General features: G+C 37.9%; 1 protein-coding gene across 6 annotated transcripts in view; it reads right to left on the bottom strand.

Annotated features, from left to right (window-relative positions):
- Positions 1–22333, bottom strand: part of MCTP1 (multiple C2 and transmembrane domain containing 1) — a 262362-nt gene that overhangs the window by 217566 nt on the left and 22463 nt on the right. Inside the window, exons 1-2 of one of the 6 annotated variants that reach the window (XM_090132420.1) lie at positions 10206–10426; positions 9962–9994 (exon numbers count right to left, since the gene is read on the bottom strand). The exons of 3 other annotated variants lie outside the window; for them this stretch is intronic. In XM_090132420.1, coding sequence (XP_089988546.1) covers positions 9962–9994; positions 10206–10280 — 108 coding nt within the window. In that variant the 5' untranslated portion in view covers positions 10281–10426. Of the gene's footprint in view, positions 1–9961; positions 9995–10196; positions 10427–22333 lie in introns of those variants that run through there. 2 more of the 6 variants (XM_031605287.2, XM_031605286.2) reach the window with 2 other exon arrangements.

The following is a 22333-nucleotide window of genomic DNA, read 5'->3' as shown; positions in this document are numbered from 1 at the left end:
AGATGCAGCTTTAATACTCAGAATTCCTTAAACTACATTAACCCACAATTATATGATGGGTCAAGAGACAGAAAGTCTATTATGTCTGCTCGCATTTCAGAGGAAAAGAAATTAAAAAAGAAAAAAAAGCAACAAACAAACAAAAAAAAACCCACACTGATCTTGAAACTAGATTGCTTCAAAAAAAATTTTAGGTGATTATAATTTTCAGGTTTGTATGAAATTGCAGTGAGATAAACCAAGAGTTGAAGTGAGCTGTAGTACAGCTCTAATTTCTCAACAAATAGAACAAAAATGTAGCACCAACTGCTTCTAGTTTTGAGAAATTGCAAAAATACCTGTGAACCCAAACGACTGGAAGACTGCTGTACCTAAACAAAAACAGTTATGTCAAACCCTGTGAAATCCTCCAATACTAAGAGTATCAGAGGAACTGTATAAAAATTATGCATCAAATTCTGAAGATGGTAGACACTGGAAAAGATCAGGCAAAAGACATTCCAGGAACATAAATTTCCCCTCTCAGCATCCCTTTCAGAGAGATGCACAATGGATGAAGCCACATCTGAGAAAAGCTAAATGCTTCCACAGTCCTTTAGCTTCTATTTTTATTTTGGTTCTAATTTTTCCTCTTATTAACTATTTATCTTTACAAAATAAAAACTGATTCTGTAGGATGTTAGTCTCTATTTTCTAAGATCAGTCATGCTTCATCAATACTCACGGCTTCACCTGAAATAACAAGATTTTTTGCCCCCTTCATAAAACATTCTAGAATGAAAGAAAAAAAATATATAAAATTATGGTTCATTGACCTACAGATTGAAATGACGTTCTGAAAAGTGTTTGTCAAATGAGACTTCTTCTGTCACGTGTCAAAATAGCTTAGGTCATTTTCTACTTATCCTGCTACGTGTATACATCATCAGTTAGTAAGACACTGATTAATGACAAACTCTTTTTTGCAAATCTAAAACTTAATGACATGGATTAATGAATGTGACTCTGAATGTAAAAATAGAGTGCTGACCAATTTTCACACTTCACGCCTCCGTGCCTTAAGACACAGGAGAAAACTCTTCTACTTGCAGAGGTCAGAAAAGTACCTAACCTTACTGTATATTTTCTTCTGACTAAATCACTCTATACATTCTCTTCAAGATTTCTAGCTCTTAGCCCTAACCTAGACAGAAATTTATGCAATTAACTCATTGCCTGCCTATGACAGAATATATCTTCCCTTTCTGGAGGTAACTAAAACCTGCCTGGATGCTTTCCTCTGCAACCTGCTCCACAGAACCTCCTCTAGCAGGGCTTTGGAGTAGATGGTCTCCTGAGCTCCTTACCAACTCCTGTAATTCTGTGATTATAATTAACTCATTTTATGAACTAACAGATACAGAACAGAAGTCATTCATTTACTACCAATCACTAAAGTGAATGCTTTTGCAAATAAAAGCTAAAAGCATGGTTCTTGCAAGAGGGTTTTTCTAAATAATGGCCATATGTCCTTTTTTTTTTGCATGACAGTTACACTTAATAGTAGAAAATGGTTCTGAACTAATTAAGATTTACTACTTTGTAGATGTTTACTGCTTAGAATGGTTAATCCTGCAAACTACATGCTTAACAGCTGTACTCTGCTGATCCATTTCCGTCCATGGGACTGAATAGGAAAGTAGACTGAAAAGTGGTGGTGACAGCTGGTGGAGCTACCTCTGACAGCACTATGCTCCTCTGCCTGAAGGAGCACAAGGAGGAAAGTGAGCATTTGCAGCTACGTTTTGCTCTAGCTGTCACACAAAATAGCAGGGTTGTACTGACTGGCATTCAGACTTCAAGTTATGGAGTGACTGGTAGGTTCCTTAGGTGTATCACCATATAATAAAATCTTCACATTCAGTTCATATTCCCTTCCCGAGAAAAACAGATACATACTGTTAAGAATCCAATGAAGGACTATCGAGATTTTCAAGGAACCAGAGTATTTCTCCTGCTAGTGGAAGTCTGAGAGAGCTGGGATATTCAGCCTGTAGAAGCAGAGGCTTGAGGGAATCTCACCCATGTCAATAAATAGATGAATGGAAGTGCAGAGAGGGCAGAGCCAGCCAACGTTTGGATGTTGTGTTCAGGGACATGGTTTAGCAAGAACCATTGGTGATGGGTGAATAGTTGGACTGGATGATCCTGTGGGTCTTTTCCAACCTTAGTGATTCTATGCTTCTATGATTCTATGATTTCAAAGGTTTAAATTCACCTAAGGTTGTAGAACAACAGAAATAGGAGACAGAAACAGTACCTCATTTCTCAGGTAGATTCTTAGTTCCTCAGTGTGCTAAGAGAACATGGTTAAAAGTCATATCCACAAGACTGCATTCAGGAGGCACCTGACAGTTCTGTCTTACTTCCTCTATTACTCTCAGGTGCTTTATATGTCACGTGGTTGCATCTTCTCTAATCTGTAATACCTTCACTTCTCTGTTGCATATTCAATTTCAAATTACTCTTTCTCTCAATCCTTTGTTTTGCCAAGACATACATGCTTTAAATATAACCCTACTTGTAATCATGTCCTTATAAACACATGTTTTTCCTCAAATTCAGCATGCCTTTGTGGCAGGAATACGTGAGCACAAATTGTAAATAAATTCATTATGACTGCATGACTCCTTTTATACTTAGCTCTGAGAGGTTCTGAACATGGGTAGAAACTTGTAATACCCCAATACCAAAAGCCCTGTATGAGCTGAGTGCCTCTCACGCTAAATAATGAAAATTTAAAATAAGAATGTATTTTGTAATCGAAGTTCTTACACCTGTGAATGAAGTATGTCACTGCAGTGCATTATTTACATTGCTGTAAATAATTATTCTATTATTCAGAAGTTCTTTTGCTTTAAAATACTTCTGATTTGGGTTTAAATTATGCTGACTGTTCACCTAAGGTGCAGATCAGTAAAAAGTGCCATATTCACATGAACAAAAACAAAAACAAAAAAGCAATGTGTTTCTCTACAGCATGCAAATTCTTTTTGAAAATCTCATGAAAAAACAGAATGTAGGTAATAACAATAAAACTTTTTTAAAAGAATGTTCAAAAAAATTCCTTAGTCATATTGAGTGCTTTCTAGAGAGGAATGTTCTTACATACAATACAATATACATTTCATGAAAAAAAGACCAAGTGAGCGTGGTCTGATTCCATAAGATTCCTGGCATAGCAATAGGAAAAAAATATTTTTAAAAAGGCTATTTTCAGGTTTCCATGTTTCTTCACTTACCACCTGGATTTCAGAGCCTTACAGGACTATCAAATCTCTCATTCTGAATATTTTACAGCGTTCTGTAATCTACAAGGCCTGCCACCATGCCTATCAGATTGTTTCAATAAAACAGATCCTTTTGAGATGCAAAGAGTCTGCTATGCACCTGGAGAATTGTTCTCAAATCTAATCATCCTAAAATGTTCAAAATGAGTTTTCTAGGCATTACATAACAAGAACCAAAGGCAGGGAGCTCTGTCTTTACTGACTGATTGACATGCTTAGATTTATGTAATGTTGCACAAGAAGCAAGACATTATCTCCGTCTCCCCCGCTCTCAGCAGCAGCAGACTTCCAGGGAAAAATCTACTGAGGAGATCATCTTTGCTCTGCTGAGGTACACCTGGTTTTCACCTCCTTTTAGGTAAGCTAAGCATACTAAACTTTAAGATTTACTCTGTCTGGCATTTTCTTCAGCCTGTGAAACATTTTTATGACAACACAAGTCTCCATTTTTTCAATATCTTCTTAAAAATACAGATGCTGCATGCAATATTCTGATGTCTTTCTCAGCCATAAGTTACTCAGAAGTAAAATCAACTCTCCTTGCACTCATGATTTTGTAAATCTCAATGTCACTTCAGCTCATTGCTGACATGTTACATTAGGCATTCTGGCCGACCTGCTTGATAGCTAAGACCTCTCAATCCCTTTTATAATTTCTCTTTTTTTTTATTTTTCTTTTCTCTTAGAGAAGACATCTGCATTTCTTAACTCTCAATGTATAAATACCAATTTTGACTGCATTTAAAAAGTGGCGTTGGGTTTTTTTTGAGTCTACAGAATAAGGTCACTCCAAGTGCAACTGTGCCTTTCTGTATCTGTCTGCTGTCCATTTTATTAACAGTGAATGTGTTTACTTTTCTTTTAGTTACTTTTATTTTTAGATCATTTAATACAGTGTTGAAAAGCCTTCAATGGAATGTCCTCAAAACCTTCAGCTGAAATATTTCTACTCAGTGACTATTTTTAACATGAATTTTAACAATACCACACGGAAAAAAAAAAATTTAGATATCATTGTGAAGTATTAGATCAGCTCCTTGTAATGCCATACATTAAAGACAAAGTTTAAATCTATATCTTAAATCTCCCACCCCAGCATAGGATCACTAGCACCGAAAGAAAGGTAATATTGCTACGAACCTGTCACCCTGGGCCTCCTGATAGCACTTCACTAGCTGATTCAGAGCTGTTTCCATTTGCCACGTGCACAAGCGCAGTAGGTGGCACTGCACAGTACATCCTGATGCAGTAGATATAAAAGGAGAGAACTGAATCTTGCATTTTAAAACTAAAATTTCAATGACATTTTCAATAGATGTCCCCGGTATAAGCATTAATCATCCCTTTCTTGACATGCTTCAAAAAAAAGAACTAGATCTATGTCAACAGAAGCATCAATTACAGACTGTCTACTGTATTTGAATACACAAGGCTAGTAATGTGAAGCCACTAAGTTTCTTTTGCTGTCATTTGAATAACACATGCCAAGAGAGCTGCAAATCAACACTTGGTCTTTGTCAGCATTAATTCTTGTATAGATATTATTTAAAAATTTACAATTTTGTGTATTTCAGCAATCACTAGAAAATACAAGCTAAGGCCAGCCAGTTTTTGTTTGCAGACAAAAATAAGTCACATTACTTTACAAACCTCAATTAATAACAATCAAGAATGAGAAAATACTCTTAACAGAAAATGTTAAAGGCCATTAATATTAATTTATGAACTCCTACATACTGCATGCATTTTGATATATACAAAGAAGAGTTCACTGCAGCTCTTCAATACAGCTGCCTTGCCCAACAAGTATTTTTCATAATTCAACAACAGTTATCAAGACCTCACTGTTGACTTTGAATTATTCAATTTATAGCCCCCCTCTAATAAGTAAAAGTGAGCTAAGCTGAGCAATGACCTACAGCAGCTACCCCATGGAGTAGTATGTGTTCTGCATGAAATGTGATAGGCTACCATACGCACAGATTTGTATTTTTTATATGTACATAATAAAAGCACCAAATTAGCAATAATAAATGCCCCTTCCTATGCAAATAAGCTGAAGAAAAATAGCCTAGAAACACTAAAATACTGACGAGTATCAGTTTCCCATACAAAATGGTAAGTTCAAACCTAAATAAATATGAGCCTCCAGAACATCTTGTAAAATATGTGGCTGTTAAATCCTGGAATTGTTTCTGGGATTAATACCATCTCAGCTTATCTCCCGCCACACCGTTTTCAAAGACACTGAGTGAACTGATAATGACAGCATAACTGGGGAACCTGTATCAGAATAAAAGGGAGCACATCAGTACTGCATGACCCAAAGAAAACAACCAGACATGACTGAGAAAAAAAAAGTAAGATTAAAAGAGTCTCATAGTCTAGTCGTAGTTCACAGTTCATAGTCTACCAATAAAAAGCTGGAATTCACACAAGATTTGCTCAGAATATACAGCAGCAAGTGACTGGGCCATCCACGAGACCACTGATATTACAGTAAAATACCATCATCTAACCAGAAAATGAATTCAAAACCAAAAACAGCAGACCAAAGAAATCTGAATCAGTCTGAATCAACAAACTACACAATGTATATAGACAAATTCATGTTCATTAATGGATGATGCTGGTTATTGTGTGTTTCTAAAAAAAATCAGTAATTTAAATTTTTCTGTAGAAATGTAAGACAAAGCATAGCATTCATAAGAATCTAAAATGTGGAACAGTTGCTTAATTGCACTTGCAAGAAAATGTGCTTGTTGAATAAGCATGAAAGTAGAAGAAAATTGCAAGTAAAGTTTAAAGACCAGTTGATTTTCATCTATTTCCTCACATACTTTTAAATAGCTCAGAAGATCTTTCTGTATGTTTTTAGGAATTGTATGAATTATCTACAAGTCCATTCAGATTCGATAGTTCAATAATATATAAAATAGTTCAATAAAATAAAATAGTTCAAAAAAGACAGGTTTGTATCTTTTGTTCAGACATAATCATTTCTATTTTTAAGAAAGAAATAAGGAACAAAGAAGAAAATGTCAGCATTTATACCCAGAAAACTTTAAATCTCATGACTATAGTTCCTCTTAACTTTACAAGGCACTCAACTGCACGTGCAGCTAGGAGGCACACACTGCCTATCAGTCACTTCAGTTTTCAGTGGATTATTAGGGGACATTTTCTGTCATCTGCTTACCATTGATACTGAAAGAGAAAGATATGTACACCAGTAAGAATGACTTATTAGTGCTTATAGCAGTATAGCTTCAATATGATGATTCTGAAATTGTCAAGTAAAAAGCACTGTCATTCACTTTAAAAACACCAATATAATTACCATTTAAAATATAGTGTAATAACAACAAAACAAAAAGAACAAGCAAACAAAAAAGAACCATCACAAGAGCATTCCCTTGCTAGAAAAGGAGGATGACAGTAAGAAAAGAGAGCACAGACTGAAATTCCAGTGGCAGCAGCCTACTCTTCCAGAGGACTTACAGCTGAAGTTTAGCAAATACTGTTAGTGTTTTGTTCATCATCAGCCACACAAAAAAAACCTCAATTGATTTGTGCCTTTAAGGTTACCTGGAGAGAATATTCAAAATATTTTCAAGAACTACAGCTATAATGTAGAAAATGAGCCTTTCTCTTTTGAAAAGTAATTGAAAGTACTTCATTTTAGAAAAGATAATTTTAAGTGACAGGTAATAAAGAAGAACTATCTCTAATTGCTCAGAGAACTATTTTCTCTTGAAGACTTCTAGTGAGTTTAATTAAACAGGTAATTAGGACAAAGAAGCATAACTAATACTTTATTTCTGAATGATTATGTAAGCGATGCAGTTAAATACAGCTGAAACAGTAAGTTTATTCACATGTATAACCTTTTCAGAAGACCCAGAGGTGTCTGTAAAACATCTCTTATATCCTTCAAGAGAGAAAAGTAAAGAGGCAGCTAAAAAAACTCTACCTCACACTACTGTTACGTCCTGCCCAAAGAGTAAAATACTTGCCAAGCAAAAAAATAAATTTGTTTGCTGGATTAAAATACACAGAATCAAAGAATCATAGGGGTCAAATCTGGAGAACATTTAGTCCAACCCCTTGCTAAAGCACTTTCCTTACAGCGTCATTCAGGTTGACATCCAGATGAGTCCTGAAGAGTTTTGATTTTGACAAACGAAGATCTGGTTTAAAACCTGTCTACTTAATATAGTTCTTCCTTATCATATCCAGTTTCTGAAAGTCTGCAAGCTGACCTCTACTACCTGTCCTTTGTTTAATATAAGCAGACCACAGGAAAAAAAATTGCTATAAGTCTGTCTTGGTTCTTCAAACTAATGCCCTTACAGGACAAGGGCTAAATAGATTCAGTATGCTCATGAAACACTGTCATCTGCATTACACAGCAGGATTGCCTATCTGCACAACAATGCAGAAGGTAGAGGAGAACGGTGGGATATTTCAGTGCTCTCATGACATCACCAATGGCACATTCTGTTCTTCATCAGTTCCGCGATAAAGACTTTACACTGCTGATTTCACAAAAGAAATCTGGATTCAGAGTTTGACAGTGTTACAGAAAATAACTAATAAAAACAAGGAAAGCCATACAAAGAAGATGTAGGGATTTGAAGTAGACTCCTCCAATGTCATATAACTAGAGCAGTCAAACTTCAGGCTTCCATTCTGACAAGGAAGTACACAAGTGAAGGCACATCTGGAAAGGCCAGATATCTCTGAAAGAATAAATCTAAAATTTAGCACAGTCAGTTGCCTAGCTGCCAAGATTGCACACTATGAATGTATATGTAAGTACATTAATGAACACACTACAGCCTGCTTCATTGCAGCAGTTAACAATAATTCTTAAAGAGCAAATCAAAATAAAAAGTAACTGAAATGGAGTCCCTCCCTTCAAGAAACGAGGTATTGTAATCATCCACTGTCAGCAATCACCAGAACATCTGGGAACGGAGACTAACAGGTACTTCACTTTGAGAAAACCTGTAGCTTATGAGAAAAGTCTGTAAGGTTTATGTGTCCACGTTGCACAAACTGTAGAATCACTGTGAACAAAGAATATTCCTTTTCCAACAAATAGACTTTTTTGCTTTATTCTTAGAACCTGGTCAAATATTTGCTTTTTTTTTTTTTTCTTCCAACTGGCAGCATTCTTGACACTTTAAAATGTAGGTGAGTATGGTATTAAAATAACTAATACATCATATAATCAATTTGTCATCTCAGTAAGGAATGTATTTATAAAGTCAAACCTCCTGACTATACCTTTAGCATGAGACAAGAGCAACATTATAAACATAAACTAACAGACAGCGTCTGGAATAGATATGCTATCAGAAACCAATGCTGTGGCATACTAGATTATTTAGAAATCACTAACACTCACATGCACATACAGATTTTTTTGGTATTCTTGCACCTCAAAAATTATCACTCTCTTCCTTTCAAAAACTGAATATCAGTGTTTCTTTAGAACTCCTCTCATAAATAGCTTCTGTTGAAGGATTATTTTAAGTTTTTATGCCACCACTGCATTAATCTTAAAATAAAGAGAAGTATCTTAACTGTCACACGAGAGTCTGAAAATGCCCCAATTGTTATACATAAATCTGAAAATACATGCTACACATTTAAACACATGCACCTTTTGAAAAGTAATACTCACTGGAGGATACTAACTTGAGCTTATGTTTAATATAAGTTACTTGTAAAATAAGTTTACAAATGCAAATTCAAATTTTATCTGAAGCGGAACAGGCATAAGAATATCTGCTTTCAGAAAATGACCACAGAAAAACTAGGGAAATTCAATGAAATTTGCTGTTTTCATTATTTGTACGTTCAGCAGAGATTTGGAATACAGCTATTGGGTGTGAGATCTGTAGGACCAAAAATACTCCTGGGAGTGAAGAAACAAAGACCTGCTCCTTTTTGGCACCAGAATACAAATTCTTGTAATCTTCCCTCACACGCTTTAAGCAATGTATCCACTGAAGATGTTTATTTTTAAGATTGGCCCGAGGTTCAAATCAGAAATTAAACTTCCATTGTGTTTAACCCATCTCATTTAAATAAAGATGATAATTTCCAGACTGTTCCACTCCAGACACCTTATGTAGTAATTTTTTCCTGAACTGAATTTTGGATGATTATAAACTGTAAAGTTCAATTTTTATTATTATTTAAACAAGATGCTACAGTTTTGCAAATGCAGAACAAAGCCTCCTAATCTTGGTCTCAACACCTGGCAGGCGTTCTCTGCTTTTCAGTGGCTGCAGCTAGCTGAGATTTAAAACAAATTAACTTTAAAGAAGTTAGTTCAAAAACGCGGATGAATTTAGGCTCACGCTCACTAAATGTACGGCCAAGAAAACCTGCAGAAATTCTCATGGTAGTTAGCCCTATCCAGTGTCCCCACTAGTGAAGTTACAATATATGAGAGAGAAATTGGTAGTTAATAATTAACTCATCACCACTACTATGACATGGATATGTGAGGCATACTGTTAACCACAGTAACAGATACAGCTTGCTCAAGAAATTCTGTTGAGCTCATGGAGGCTCCCAGCACACAGATCAGCGCTCTGCCCGCACAGCCCCATCACCTGTTCACAGAAGAACCTCATGGTCAGCAGAACCTGTATGAACAAAATCAGTTAATCACATCACTGGAAAAGTGCACAATAAGACATTAAAAGAGAAAAAAGGTCCTGAAACACAAGCAGAGGAGGAGTTACTAAACTGAGTTAGTTCACGTAAATGTTTGAAAAGCAATATTCTACCAAGCAGGATAGCTCACACAGGCTCTGATCAGAAACACATCACACAGTGTGCACTCACAGCACTTACTCCTCTTAGCAAGACAGTTTTCTTCATGCATTTTCGCAGAGGACTATAGAAAGCTATGGAACCACACGTGTTCATCTCCCTTTGTAAGACAGCTGCTCCCCTCACGAGCTGGTTCCATCCATGGTCGGAGCTGCGGCCAGGAGAAGGCTTTTTATATTGCAGGCAGGACAAAACAAGGAGATTAGCTGGAGACTGAAGAATCAGAATTTACAAACATACACCCAGCAATGTTTGGACAGTGTTTTTTCCTGAGAGCAGAACAAATTCTGCTATTTTCAATCTGTACAGTGATCTGACTTCTTGATAAGTTCTGGCTTCTCAACATCAGCAGTGACCTTCAGATATGCTCAGCTTGGCAAACAAGCTCTGCAGCCCACCTAGGAGAGAGAGTCTGAAACTCTGGGTCACATACCATTGGTGCAGAGCTCCTGCACTGCTTCATTCCATCACCATTAGCTTTTTGTTTCTACAGTATCTAAAGCATACGTTATATAAAATACACTAATTTAAAAAAAAAAAAAAAAAGTAACACAATAAAGTCCTTGAAAAATCTCTTCATGAGAAAGCAGATACTTCATATTTTGGTTGCATTTTCACTTTTTCCAGCTGACCAAAAAAAAAAAAAAAAAAGGAAAATAATAACTGCAGTGTTTTTATGATGCAATGATGTTTACTTCCTGAGCAGTTCACTAAAATCCAATGCAGACAAAAATAAACTTTGGCAATTGTAGTTGTAATTTTCTGATAAAGTCCACCTTGCTAAAGTCTCTGTCACCTAAGGTAGAGTCATGGGCATCACCGGTGAAGAGTCACAGTCTGTCACATCTTCATTAAACAGGAGACACTGAGCTCTACAGGGCAGATCTGAAATGTGTTCTGGATTATGCTTGATGTCAGACAGTGAGCTAAACTGGGTCCTACTGCCAAGTATTCTGAACAAGCAGTGCAGGGAGTATTTAAAAAAACAAAACAAAACAACAAAACAGTTTGAAGCTTCAGGAACATGGGGATCACAAACGTAAGTGGTACATCTTTGGGAAAGGTGTTAGTACACGGGGATTAAATTCACATATCTCAGCTGATACAAGTAGGAAACCAGGGAAATAGAAGAATTATTGGAAAGTCAACATGTGCTCCCAATTTAGTGAACATCTTTTTTGTTCTGTTTATGTCCCATACTTGAAACAACTCACTAAAGCTTAAGGCACATACTTTTTCCTGTCTCTATGATATCTGGCTTTTTGCTTTTGATCAGTTTCAATCTAATTCTTATTTTATATTTCATAGTATGCAAACAGCTTAAAGTTCTAAGAATAGTTCTGCACTTTGTTTTCAATCTAAATAATTCAGCAAGATCAAGTGGTTAAAAAAAAAAAATAACAAAAAGACACCACCCTACTCTCTGATTTTTAAAATCATTTTTCCTCTTGGGCACATAAGACAAGAGCATACCACACACTTATTTTTAGGAATTTATTTGAAAGCACGAGTTCTCTATTTTCTATTTCTTCCAAAAATTTAATAATGCATGGCATTGGAAGTATAACAGAACATCCTGACCTTTGATTTTGTCAGTTTTCCAGTAATCAAGGACACTATCTGCTTAAAAACAAACAAAAAACAAACAAACAAAAAAAAAAAAAAAAAAAAAGGAAAGGAAAGAAGGAAAGAAGGAAAGAAGGAAAGAAATGCCTCTTCCTGTTGTCCCTTCAACAAAAAGCAAGCATTCTCTTATTTTTCCACAAAATCCTTAATTTATTCTTTCACCTAGATCTTGAATAGACTGTGATAGTCAATTTACTTAGGTATCTTACAATACAAAAAACCCCTGCAGTGTCAGATTAGAGGTCTCATTCGTCAGTGGAGTCAGTTCTGTGGGTTTCTCCTTATTTAAGCACAGTAGAGACTGAAATGAAACTATGAACAAATTTCCTTTTATTTGGAATTTCTCTTCCTTTTAGCTACCTCTTTCAAATTTTTCAGCACAGTCAGAAGGTCTCATATTATCAGTGTCTTCCTGCAGGTAACAGCATAGGTCCCTTCCATTCTGGAATTATTTTTAAACTTCTCTGTTACTGAGAACAACTTTGCACTGGAAGAATTGAACATACAGAGATCCATATTTGCAACATGGAAATAATTCAAGTCCTGGCTGACAAATTAATTTCTGTAGCAAGGAGAATTAACTCACTTTTGTGTGAGACAGATTTTTTTATTTTTTGATACTACAGCCAAATTCCACTCCCTCATACCAATTTCAGAAGAGAAACAACTCCATGACCATCCCCCTCTGACCTGCTCCCTGACCACACAAGCTCCTTCCTGCCCACACACCCAGCTCCTATAAGGCCAGTGGTCACTGCAGTCTTTCCCCTGGATTCTTTACTTAATGTACTCATTGGGCAACAACCACTAGACTACAGACACGATCCTCCTTGAGTCTTCTTTATTTCTCCTCTTTTCCTAACAAAGATTATTTTCAAATGAGGAACATTGCATGCTTTCTTGGGAGCACTGCAGCATATCAAACCCAATCCGAAGTCAGACTACAGGATCTGGAGTCTCTCTGCAATTGAGATTATCAACTAGATGCTTAGCTAAATCCTACTAATTGTAACTTGTCATACAAAAAGACAATAATTGTCATTAACTACAGTCTTCACTGTCCAGATGGAACATAATAGTAGGCAAATGCTGACCCATAACTATGCTGAATGTGGACATTTCTAAATTACATTCATTAATGTATGTATGACTGTCCATGCACAGATACACAGTGAAAAGGTTAAAATTGTTGTCCCAGGACAGAGGACAAAACCAGCACTAGGCACCACTTGCAGCTGGTCTAGGTTGACACAGTCAAGCTGGTCTGCTGAATCCATCAGCTCAACATGCAGCTGCCCAATCACTACGTCCTACCATCTACTTACAGGAAGAATATATGAAAGGAGAAAAGATACAAAACAAGTTTCTAGCAGAGAATTCAACTGCTCCATTTGTACCAAACCAGACAGGCAAGTAATTCCAGTAAACTAAAAAGTTTTTCTTATACATGCTGGCCCAAGAACAGAACTGCTGCTTGCAGATTGACAAATAAACATTGGCTTGTTTTGCAAAGGTCACCACTGTGTGTTGCTGTAAAATTCTGGCTGTGCACATACCTCCTAACAAGACTAAATCTTGTACAGGAACTCAAATCTTTTCTTTTGTCATAAGAATCATGACATGATAAAAGAAAGCTGCTGAAACAGAGGCACAACTCTTGAAAACTGGGCTCAGTTTTTTGGAATGGACCTTGCCAAAAAGAAAAAGAAAAAAAAAAAAAAGAAAAAAAAAAAAAAAAGCAGAGACCTGAGGCTGAAAGAAAATGTTCCTGAAGTGCCTGTAAAGAACGGGAGCACAGCGTGCTCTGGCACCCTGACAGTCCCCTAGAAAGGCTTGGCAAACAGGAAAGGGAATACTTTCCACTGCTATCCTCTGTACCCTTCCCTATGCTTCGGGCTAAGAGATTGCTCTGCCTCTTCACCAGTCTTATTCTCCCTCCACCTCTGCGCTGCTGCAAGGATCTTCATCAAACAGAAGTTCTGGCCCCACTACTGTTTTGCCATTGACCTTTGCACCTGCTCGACCCCTCAGGCACAAAGAAGGTTGGCAGAGGCCTGCCAGAGGAGTGGGGCATCTCCAGCCGTGCTGGAGGTTCTGTCAAATAGGTGGAAGACAGAAAACTCATCTTTGCTCTGTAGATATCTTTTGAGCATGTACAATTTTCTCATGGTGATTCGTTCTCATACTTGCAGTACTTTTTCAGATTTTCTGTATGAGTAAGCTATTTTCTTCAGGTTGGGCTATGCAGATCCATGTCTGTCTTGTCTTAATAGCACTGCTATTTGATTAAAAAAAAAAAAATTAAAAAGTCACATCTACTTTTGCCTCCTACCTCAACTAATAGCATGTACCTATAAACACAATTGCCATAACTTTGCAACTGAAATGAAATGAATAGCAAGAAGTAATCTATAGCCACAAATACCTGAATTACCTGAAAATCCAGACTGTGAAGTTTTGTCTACTAGAAAAAGGTGGGATATTCAGATTACAGTCTGTCAAAGCCAGAAGGGTTCTCAAGGATTCTGACTGCTTGTTTTAACAAAGCTCTCTCTAGGAAGTGTTCCTATCTAGACCAACAAGTCTGAGACGAAAAGCAAATTTAAATAAATGCACATCATGCAACCAGTTATCATCAAAATAATGATTTGCAACAGCTCCATTACAAAGGAGACTTCTTATTCTCAGCTCCCACTCATGTGTTCAACTCTGGCAAGCTCCCCACCAGCTAGTTTCTCCCACATCTGATAACTGCATCTTTTTTTTCCCACAGCAAACAAAACTAACACTGCTAACACATGCTTGCTGTTGGAATTAGGTTTTCTGTTTACAATGGCTTCATGTTACAGAAGCATGCTAACATACAGAGGCAAATGCAATCACTTTTGACAACCTGCTAACCCGTGTAGCACATTCTACTGCAAACACATGCTAACCCCTGACATGCAGTTTGCACTGCTTATTGCCCACACCCACAAGTACCATTAAATTATACCTGCCTACTGGCACAGTCTGGATCACCAGCAATGCTGGAACTGTGCTGCAGCACCCCTGCCTCTTGCCCACCTGCAGGATCTGCACCAGCCTCAAAAAATTGCTCCCACAGAGCACAGCACGTGGCCTTAGGAAGAAGGGCAAGATCTCTGCTGCCTTGCTCCCAGCACCCACCCAGAAACACATTCCATGTCTGGAAAGCACAGAAGGAAACTGAGGAACCGTGCAACTAGCATTTAACAAACAAGCAAGCTTTCCCAGGGGTTAAAAAGACAATGTTAAACATTACAGAAATATAGTTCTATGGAGCTTGTTTGAAAGTTTTCTGCTCAACAGAAAAGCGAAGATCTGAAGCTGCCAGACAGTGGCACACATTCTGGCTATCCCACCCAGTGCCCCTACATGGAAGTCCCATGCTGTTCCTGGACAGGACCCTCAATTTCACCTCCCTGACTTGGGGACCCAGATGCTTTGGGATCTCAGCACCCCACTGAGCTGCCTCCCCATTACACAGCTTGTTTGCTACCCAAAAGGTCAGGCAAGTTACAGCCTCCAAAAAAAGTAGTGAAGGTCTGCAAACTGCCTTCAGCTGCTTTACACCCTCTTTCTTCTTACAGCATGTGCAGAGATAGGAGAGCTCACAGCAACTAATTTGGCAGAATGATTATACTTGCAGAATAAGAAACAGTAAAGCTGTGTACAAAGTTTGGCAATGAGCAAGTTCACTCATCCTTTCGGAGGCCCCAACATAGAAGTCACAGGAAATTCATGATTGTAACAGCACAAGAGGTCTCTGCCCCATGCCTTCCCATACAGGAAAATGTCCCTGCAGTGCTGACCATGCCACCGCCACATCCGCACCCACCTTGCAGAGCCAAGCTGCACGATACGTGTATACATCTGTAACTTTCAGCAGAGCCAGATCTCTCAACTTCATGCTTTGCTGCTTCAAGTATCCAGCTTTTGGTTTAGGATAGAGAATATATTTTTGACTAGTTACCCCCTCAGTGTGCCTGCAGCTACAGAACTGCAAGTCACCTCTTTGCTTCTTTTCATAGATGGACAGATGGCAGCAAAAGTTAACCCCTTGAATTCATACCACCCACAACATAAAAATAGTTAGGCAAATGAGTCATGTTCATGGATACAATACAGATGGCTTCCATAGTCTCCACATACTAATGTGGAGAGCACAGCAGCCACAGTCAACTGTCACCTTGTAAAGTATGACAATTATTTTTTTGTGCTTGAAATAGTGCAGCAACATTTATAGAAAGCAACTACAGCTGGTCCCGTGGCAATTTTTGTTACTCTGCACACATAAGCAAGGTATACACACAGATACACCATATATATACAGCCTGCAAAATAACTGGAAGAATATCCCCTTTCCTTGTAACTCGTGGTCCTGGAGCAAACATAACGTGGGAATTTACAAATCAGGTAACGCTGTTCAAAAGTACTGGCAAAAACAGTCATGTTTTGCTGAACAAACAGCTTAAATCTAGAAAAAGCAACATGACCTATCCAGCTCCTCCAGCTGACACGGACCATTCAGGTATTTATTTTGCTAGTTTCAATTACAATACATATGATTGTAATGGCCAGCTGGTATCAACTAAAATAAGAAATAAGACATTATTATCTTCTTTTCCACTGTGTGAAAGATCTCTTAGTGTCTGAGAGCACGCTAACCATCTAAACCTTGAAAGGAAGATAGTATACAAATGTTTTGACTCCATAGACACAGGAAGGCCAGTATGTACTGATAAAGATGGTTGTAGATTGCTGTATACTTTACATTGTTATGCCTGAAAAAAAGCTTAAAGTTTTGCTTTTTTTTTTTTTTTTTTTTAATAACATTCATTTTCTGCACTTTCTTTGTTGTTCAGCATTAGTCTGCACTTACATCAGTCAGAAACCTGAGGATCTGTTTTTCCATTAAAACCAGTTAATCCCTAGTTCTAACAAATCTGCCTCTGAACTGGACATTTATACAGACTTTGGTAGCAGCAAAACAAAAACATCACTTTGAATGTGTTTTCAGAAATAGAGAACATCTATTTCCATCATCCCATCAGTCACAGAAGCTAGACATGGGGAACTAAGTGCACAGCCAAACTGCTCATCCTACTTCTGCTGTCCATCAGCAACCTCAAGTTGAAGAGGCAAAGTTGTTTCACTCAGCAGCTCTCCCTTCTCACAGATGTACATACAACTCAATTATATATTTCTGATTTGCTGTGGCTTAATAAGTGGCTCTCAGCTGACCTATACTATCAACTGACCCATGAAAGTGTCCTCAGCTCATCACAAGTGTACAATAAAATATCCTCACTGGCTGCAGCTGCCTGTACACATTTCTCCATTTTCCAACAGCATAACTGATTGTATGTTCACTGAATTTTCCATATATTGAAGCAGGCTTTTCTCCTTTAGGGTACTTCTGTAAAGTATTTCCCGCATTTCCAAGCAAATGGTGTTTCCTTGCTGAATGATGAGCCAGGCATGATCTACATACAGGCAGTCTAATGCCTTGCTGAAAATATAAATGCAATAGCAACATTTAATCATGTTAAATGATAGATTAGATAGATATTTGCTAGCCAAAACTGTGAAAAACACGACTTCAGGGATTGATGATGAATGGCACATGACAAGGTCAAATATGAACACATAGGCAAGGAACTGATTTGGATGCAGCTGCGTGTCTGTAGCAGAAGCAATCACAGGTATACAAAAGCAAGATGACAGACAAAAAATTTTGGGAAGAGTAATAGTTAGCAGAGCTAGCCTGAGATTATAAGCAAGGACACTGCATGTTTGTTATGATCCTACTGTGTCCAGCAAAAATGAAGAGAAAAGGGAGTTGGATTAGATTCTTTGTAAATTAACAGGGCCTTGTCCAAATAACACCTAACTCATTAGTTATGTCTTCAACTACTCACAAGGCTCCAAACAACAGATAGCTCATCAGGGCTGAGGAAGGGTTCAGTTTGTATTACAGGCATTTTTAAATTTTTAAAATGCTAAAAAGCTGAGACCAGAAATTCAAACACATATTTCTCTGATGCCCACTATTCTGGTTTTGGCAGAGCTTGCTAATTACATGTTTTCAACTTATGTGTATAGAATAATATAAAAAGTGTGTAATGTCAGAAGGATAATATATTATATGTACATGTACCCACACATTCACTTGTCTTATTTGCACAGCACTAAGTACTCAAGGAATTCAGCCAGCACAGAGATTAATTACAGGCCATGTGAGAAACAGTAGTACAGTATTTTCTTTATGCAAGACTAGCATAAATAAATGCATCCCTCTACCATTCATGATTCCTTGTGGGTCACATTATTGTCATAGCTGCACTATGATCTTTGCATTATTTTTAAAGTATTTTAATGAATGTTTCATATTTCCTCTCCATAAATCTTTCAATAAATTACTTACATGTGAATTCAGTTTCATTCCTTTTCCTTTTCTAAAAAAGTCATTTCATATTTTAAGATAAATAAACCGAGATAAACCAGGCAGCAGTAAACACCTGGTTAAGAAAAGAATTAACCAAAAAGAAGCCAAGAAACAAATAAGCAAAAAAATCAAGAACTAAGAAAATTCAGTATCTAACTGACTTGGCTTTTCTCAGACATCTCTAACATTATCATATGCAGTAATTTTACACCACTACAATCTAATCCTTTGTTACTGGTAGTCTATTGATTGCATAAGCAGTTAGTACCACCACTGCATCATCTGTAGCCTTGTCTTCAGAATTTATCTGAGGCAGAGAAAGTTCCTGTTAGACTTTGCCCTTGGACATTATCAGTTTGAACAATGTAAATCAGCTTTAGCCAGCACTTTACTTGGACACCATTTGAAATTGTAATGTGCCCAGCTTGTGAGGCTATTTATATTTACTACAAACTGGTTTCTTAAAACAGATTCCTCATCCTGCATCTCCTCTCCAGCTAAATAGCAGAGCAATTTCCTTCACTTCCTGCCAAGCTGGAGATGCTTTCTGTCACCCTGCACTGTTAAGAAGCCGGACATGAAGACTAGATCCTTGGCACTGCTCTCAAATCAGTAATACAGATGCATCAGGGACCTGCACCTGACCTTTCCCACCTCACCAGTGGGGGACAGCGGCAGCTGCACAGACATAGCTGGGCAGTCAGAGCTCCTCCATGAGCAGCATAAGATAATTGCTGGCACAGCAAGACCCTACAGCTGCTCCAAGGTTGTTTCTGTGTCCTTAGGACATTTTTATTATGGCGTTAATGGACAAGGACACTGCTGATACAACTCCAGTCTAAAGGCTAAACCAAATGAGAAAAGAGTGAGGATATGGACAGATTCAAAAATTAGCTCTGTACAATTTTTATTTTGTTTTTATTCCACTAAACACTTTCTGTTAGCCCATTTTGTTTCACAAGGTTTTCATTTCTCTCCAAAGATGCTGGAGTACCTTCAATCTGCCTGCTCAAGCTCATTTACACTATCCATCATGACCAATTTCTGCTGCATGCCACAATGGATCACAAGCAATACATCTGCCTGGTGCTAGAGACACCTTAGTTTTCACTATAGGACTGATGGTATTGTAAGTGTTTTTTCAGAGCTTCTAGAATCAATACATCACAGTGAAGCATTAAACTTTCAGTTTAAAATGTTTTTGATGCTGTTAAGAAAAAAAAAAAAAAAAAAGGAAAAAAACATGTCTGTTTATTGAAAAAAAATACAACTCTTTTACTTCAGAAGATTCAGGATAAATGAATGTTTCCGAAGTCTAAAAAGCATGAGAATACATCCAAAACAAAACATTTGTTTCATGGTTTCTAAGCTTGTAACTAACAGATGCATCAGTCAATCTTGAAGACTCAACACTACTCTTGAACCCCTGTGCAACACTGCACACAAGATCAATATCTGACTGCCATTTTTCTTTCTTAGAGCACACACAGTGACTGCAGTGGTTATTCCAAGTCAACCTCATGACAGTACAACACTTTTGCACCATTTATTTCCAGATAACTGTCTTGATATCTGATCTAGTCTTCTGAAAAGCACCTCTCCTTCATGGCTCGGTTCATATAATACACATCTAAGAAAATACGCACTGCTTTTTCTAACAGTAGGAGACCTGACAATTGCCATCACTCTGGCACTCTGGACACAGGGATAGCCGTGCTTCACCTCATCTGTTTAACAGTTTACCTTGAACTCATAAAATGGATAGACAGCAGGTTAGTAATCTGCACATAAACAGCACTCCCTAGAAAATATAAGCTTGTGCATGAACAACTTCTGAACGCTCAGGAAATCTCAAAGTCAGTTTCTCCTGACCAGCAAGCTGAACGTACTCCAAGTTCTGGCAGATGCTTTGTAGCATTTGTTAGCTCAGCCATTGCAGCTAGCCACACTGCTGCTCAAAGCAGTCTTAGGAAGTTATAGCTTGATTTTCAGCAGAAGAAGAATGCTGAAAGCAAAGCAGCCATTGCCAGGACACACAGCTGCCTGTATACCTTTACATTTCTTTTGCTACAGACTTAAAGAATGAGGTTTTCAAGGGCCTAAGCACTAAGGAATCCCTGCAGGTGAGGCAGTGACCACTACTAGGCAGGCTTGGTCCCATCACAGTGATATCAGGCAGCAGAACTTGAAAGCAGAAGGCTTTAAGAAACACTGGAGTATACCCACTAGATTCTGGGTTAATAGAAGAGTTGTTTTAAATGTTGATACAGTCTTCTAAAAAAAATGACATACTGACAACAGAAATGTTTATAAATTAGGGTAAGAAGAAGAATTTGATAGTTTTATTTTTAATTGAATTTGGTAATTTTATTTTTAATTACTTTATTTATTTGTTTGTTTGTTTGTTGTCAGAATGCAGGAGTATGCTATTAGAACCATGTAAAAATCTATCCCTGCCTCCTACAAGGATGCCTGTGCCATCTCATTTCTCCTAAGTTCCAGTTTCTACTCCCATATTGAGAAGCTCTGTCATAGGCCAGCATCTCCAGGAAGGGAGAAGAGCTAACAGGCTACCTACAAATTCAGAAAGAAGAAATGAGTAAGCATTTTGGCTTTCTTTCTCTTCTCTTTCTTCTTCTACACCCAGACCTTCCTTAATTCCTTGCAAGGTCCTTTTCAAAACTTCCCTTGCAAAAACAGAGCTGTTTCAGAACACATTCCACGTCCAGCTTAGTGTAGTTGATGCTGTACTCTGTGCTAAACAACAGAAAATGCTTAAACAGTCACAGGAGACTGCACAGAGCAGTCAACCATTTTAAGTGTGGATTTTCTTGCTCATTTTGAATCATTCCTGTGAGTTGCAGCAAGACCTTTGTGGTTACTGAAACAGGGGGACCGCATCTCACCCAGCCTGAATTTAAACAAGAAGCTGTGATGAGGGAAACAACTTTGGGACACAGTGAGACAGTAAAAAGAAACCTGGCCCTTCCTTTTGTGCTAGACAATTAAACATGAGCTGTTGGAAGATACTTTTATCCAAAAAGCGAGTGAAGGTCACTGCCACTGTGGCAGTGAAATATTGTTCCACAGAAGCCTTTCCACAGGAGTGGAAAGGTAGTAACTACGAGGTGCTAAGTACCCCCACCAGTTACCACTCTGATACAGACAGGCCTGCAGAGGAAGGATATCAGTGTGACCTTCATGCCATCTGCCTGGCCTCATCCTTATCAAGCTGTGGAGCCGAAGACCCACAGGAATGTCTTTTTTGCAACCACAGGAATGTGGGGTCAGGCTGTTTTCATGTGAGAAAATGCTTTAGAAAGCAAACACAAAATGCCAGGTGGCTTCCCCAAAGAGAGCAATCCATACTGATGGGAGGCCCATTCAGGGGGATTCCTAGCACCTTGAAGGGATGCAAGATTACCTGTGATATCCTTTTGAGTATTACCTGTATTATGATCTGTGCCATCCTCTCCCGAGGATGGCTGGCTCCTCGAGGAGCCCTGAGGTACCTCACAGGCGGGTTCTGACTGGGGTGATAACAAGCCCGCAGCTTTGGGCAGGCAGCAGGGTTTCCCTCACACCAGAATTTTCCCTCACATACACAAGAACAAATATGTTGCTAGTAATTGATTAAAGCTTGTGAGTATATGAAGCAAGTGAGCCAAACAGTTGAAAAATTTCCTCATTTGCCTTCATTATTGTTTTACTTCTCATTAAGCCGCTAGTCACACTAAAATAAAAACATGCATATAAATATGTAAAGCCTCTGCACAACCACTGCTAGCACTGAGCACTGCCATTTTATCCTTCAGAGTAAAATTGTGAGGCAGGAAAACATGATTTTTGGATGAGCTACAGGATTTTCTAGGAATACTTTTCTTTTTCAGCAGAAGTAATGCTAACAAAATGTATCTTATACAGGAGGTCTGGGGTTTTTCAAATGACTGACTATGAGAAACTTGCCTGTATTTCAGAGCTTATGTAAGTAGCTAGACTTTTTTCAGAGCTCCATTTATAACAAAAGTTGCTGAGCATTTTGCAAAATGAGGTC

The sequence above is a fragment of the Phasianus colchicus genome, chromosome Z (assembly GCF_987193195.1).
Source record: "Phasianus colchicus chromosome Z, bPhaCol1.hap1.1, whole genome shotgun sequence".
NCBI lineage: Eukaryota > Metazoa > Chordata > Aves > Galliformes > Phasianidae > Phasianus > Phasianus colchicus.
The sequence above is the reverse complement of the archived record's forward strand: the minus strand, read 5'-3'. Positions and strand labels throughout refer to the sequence as shown.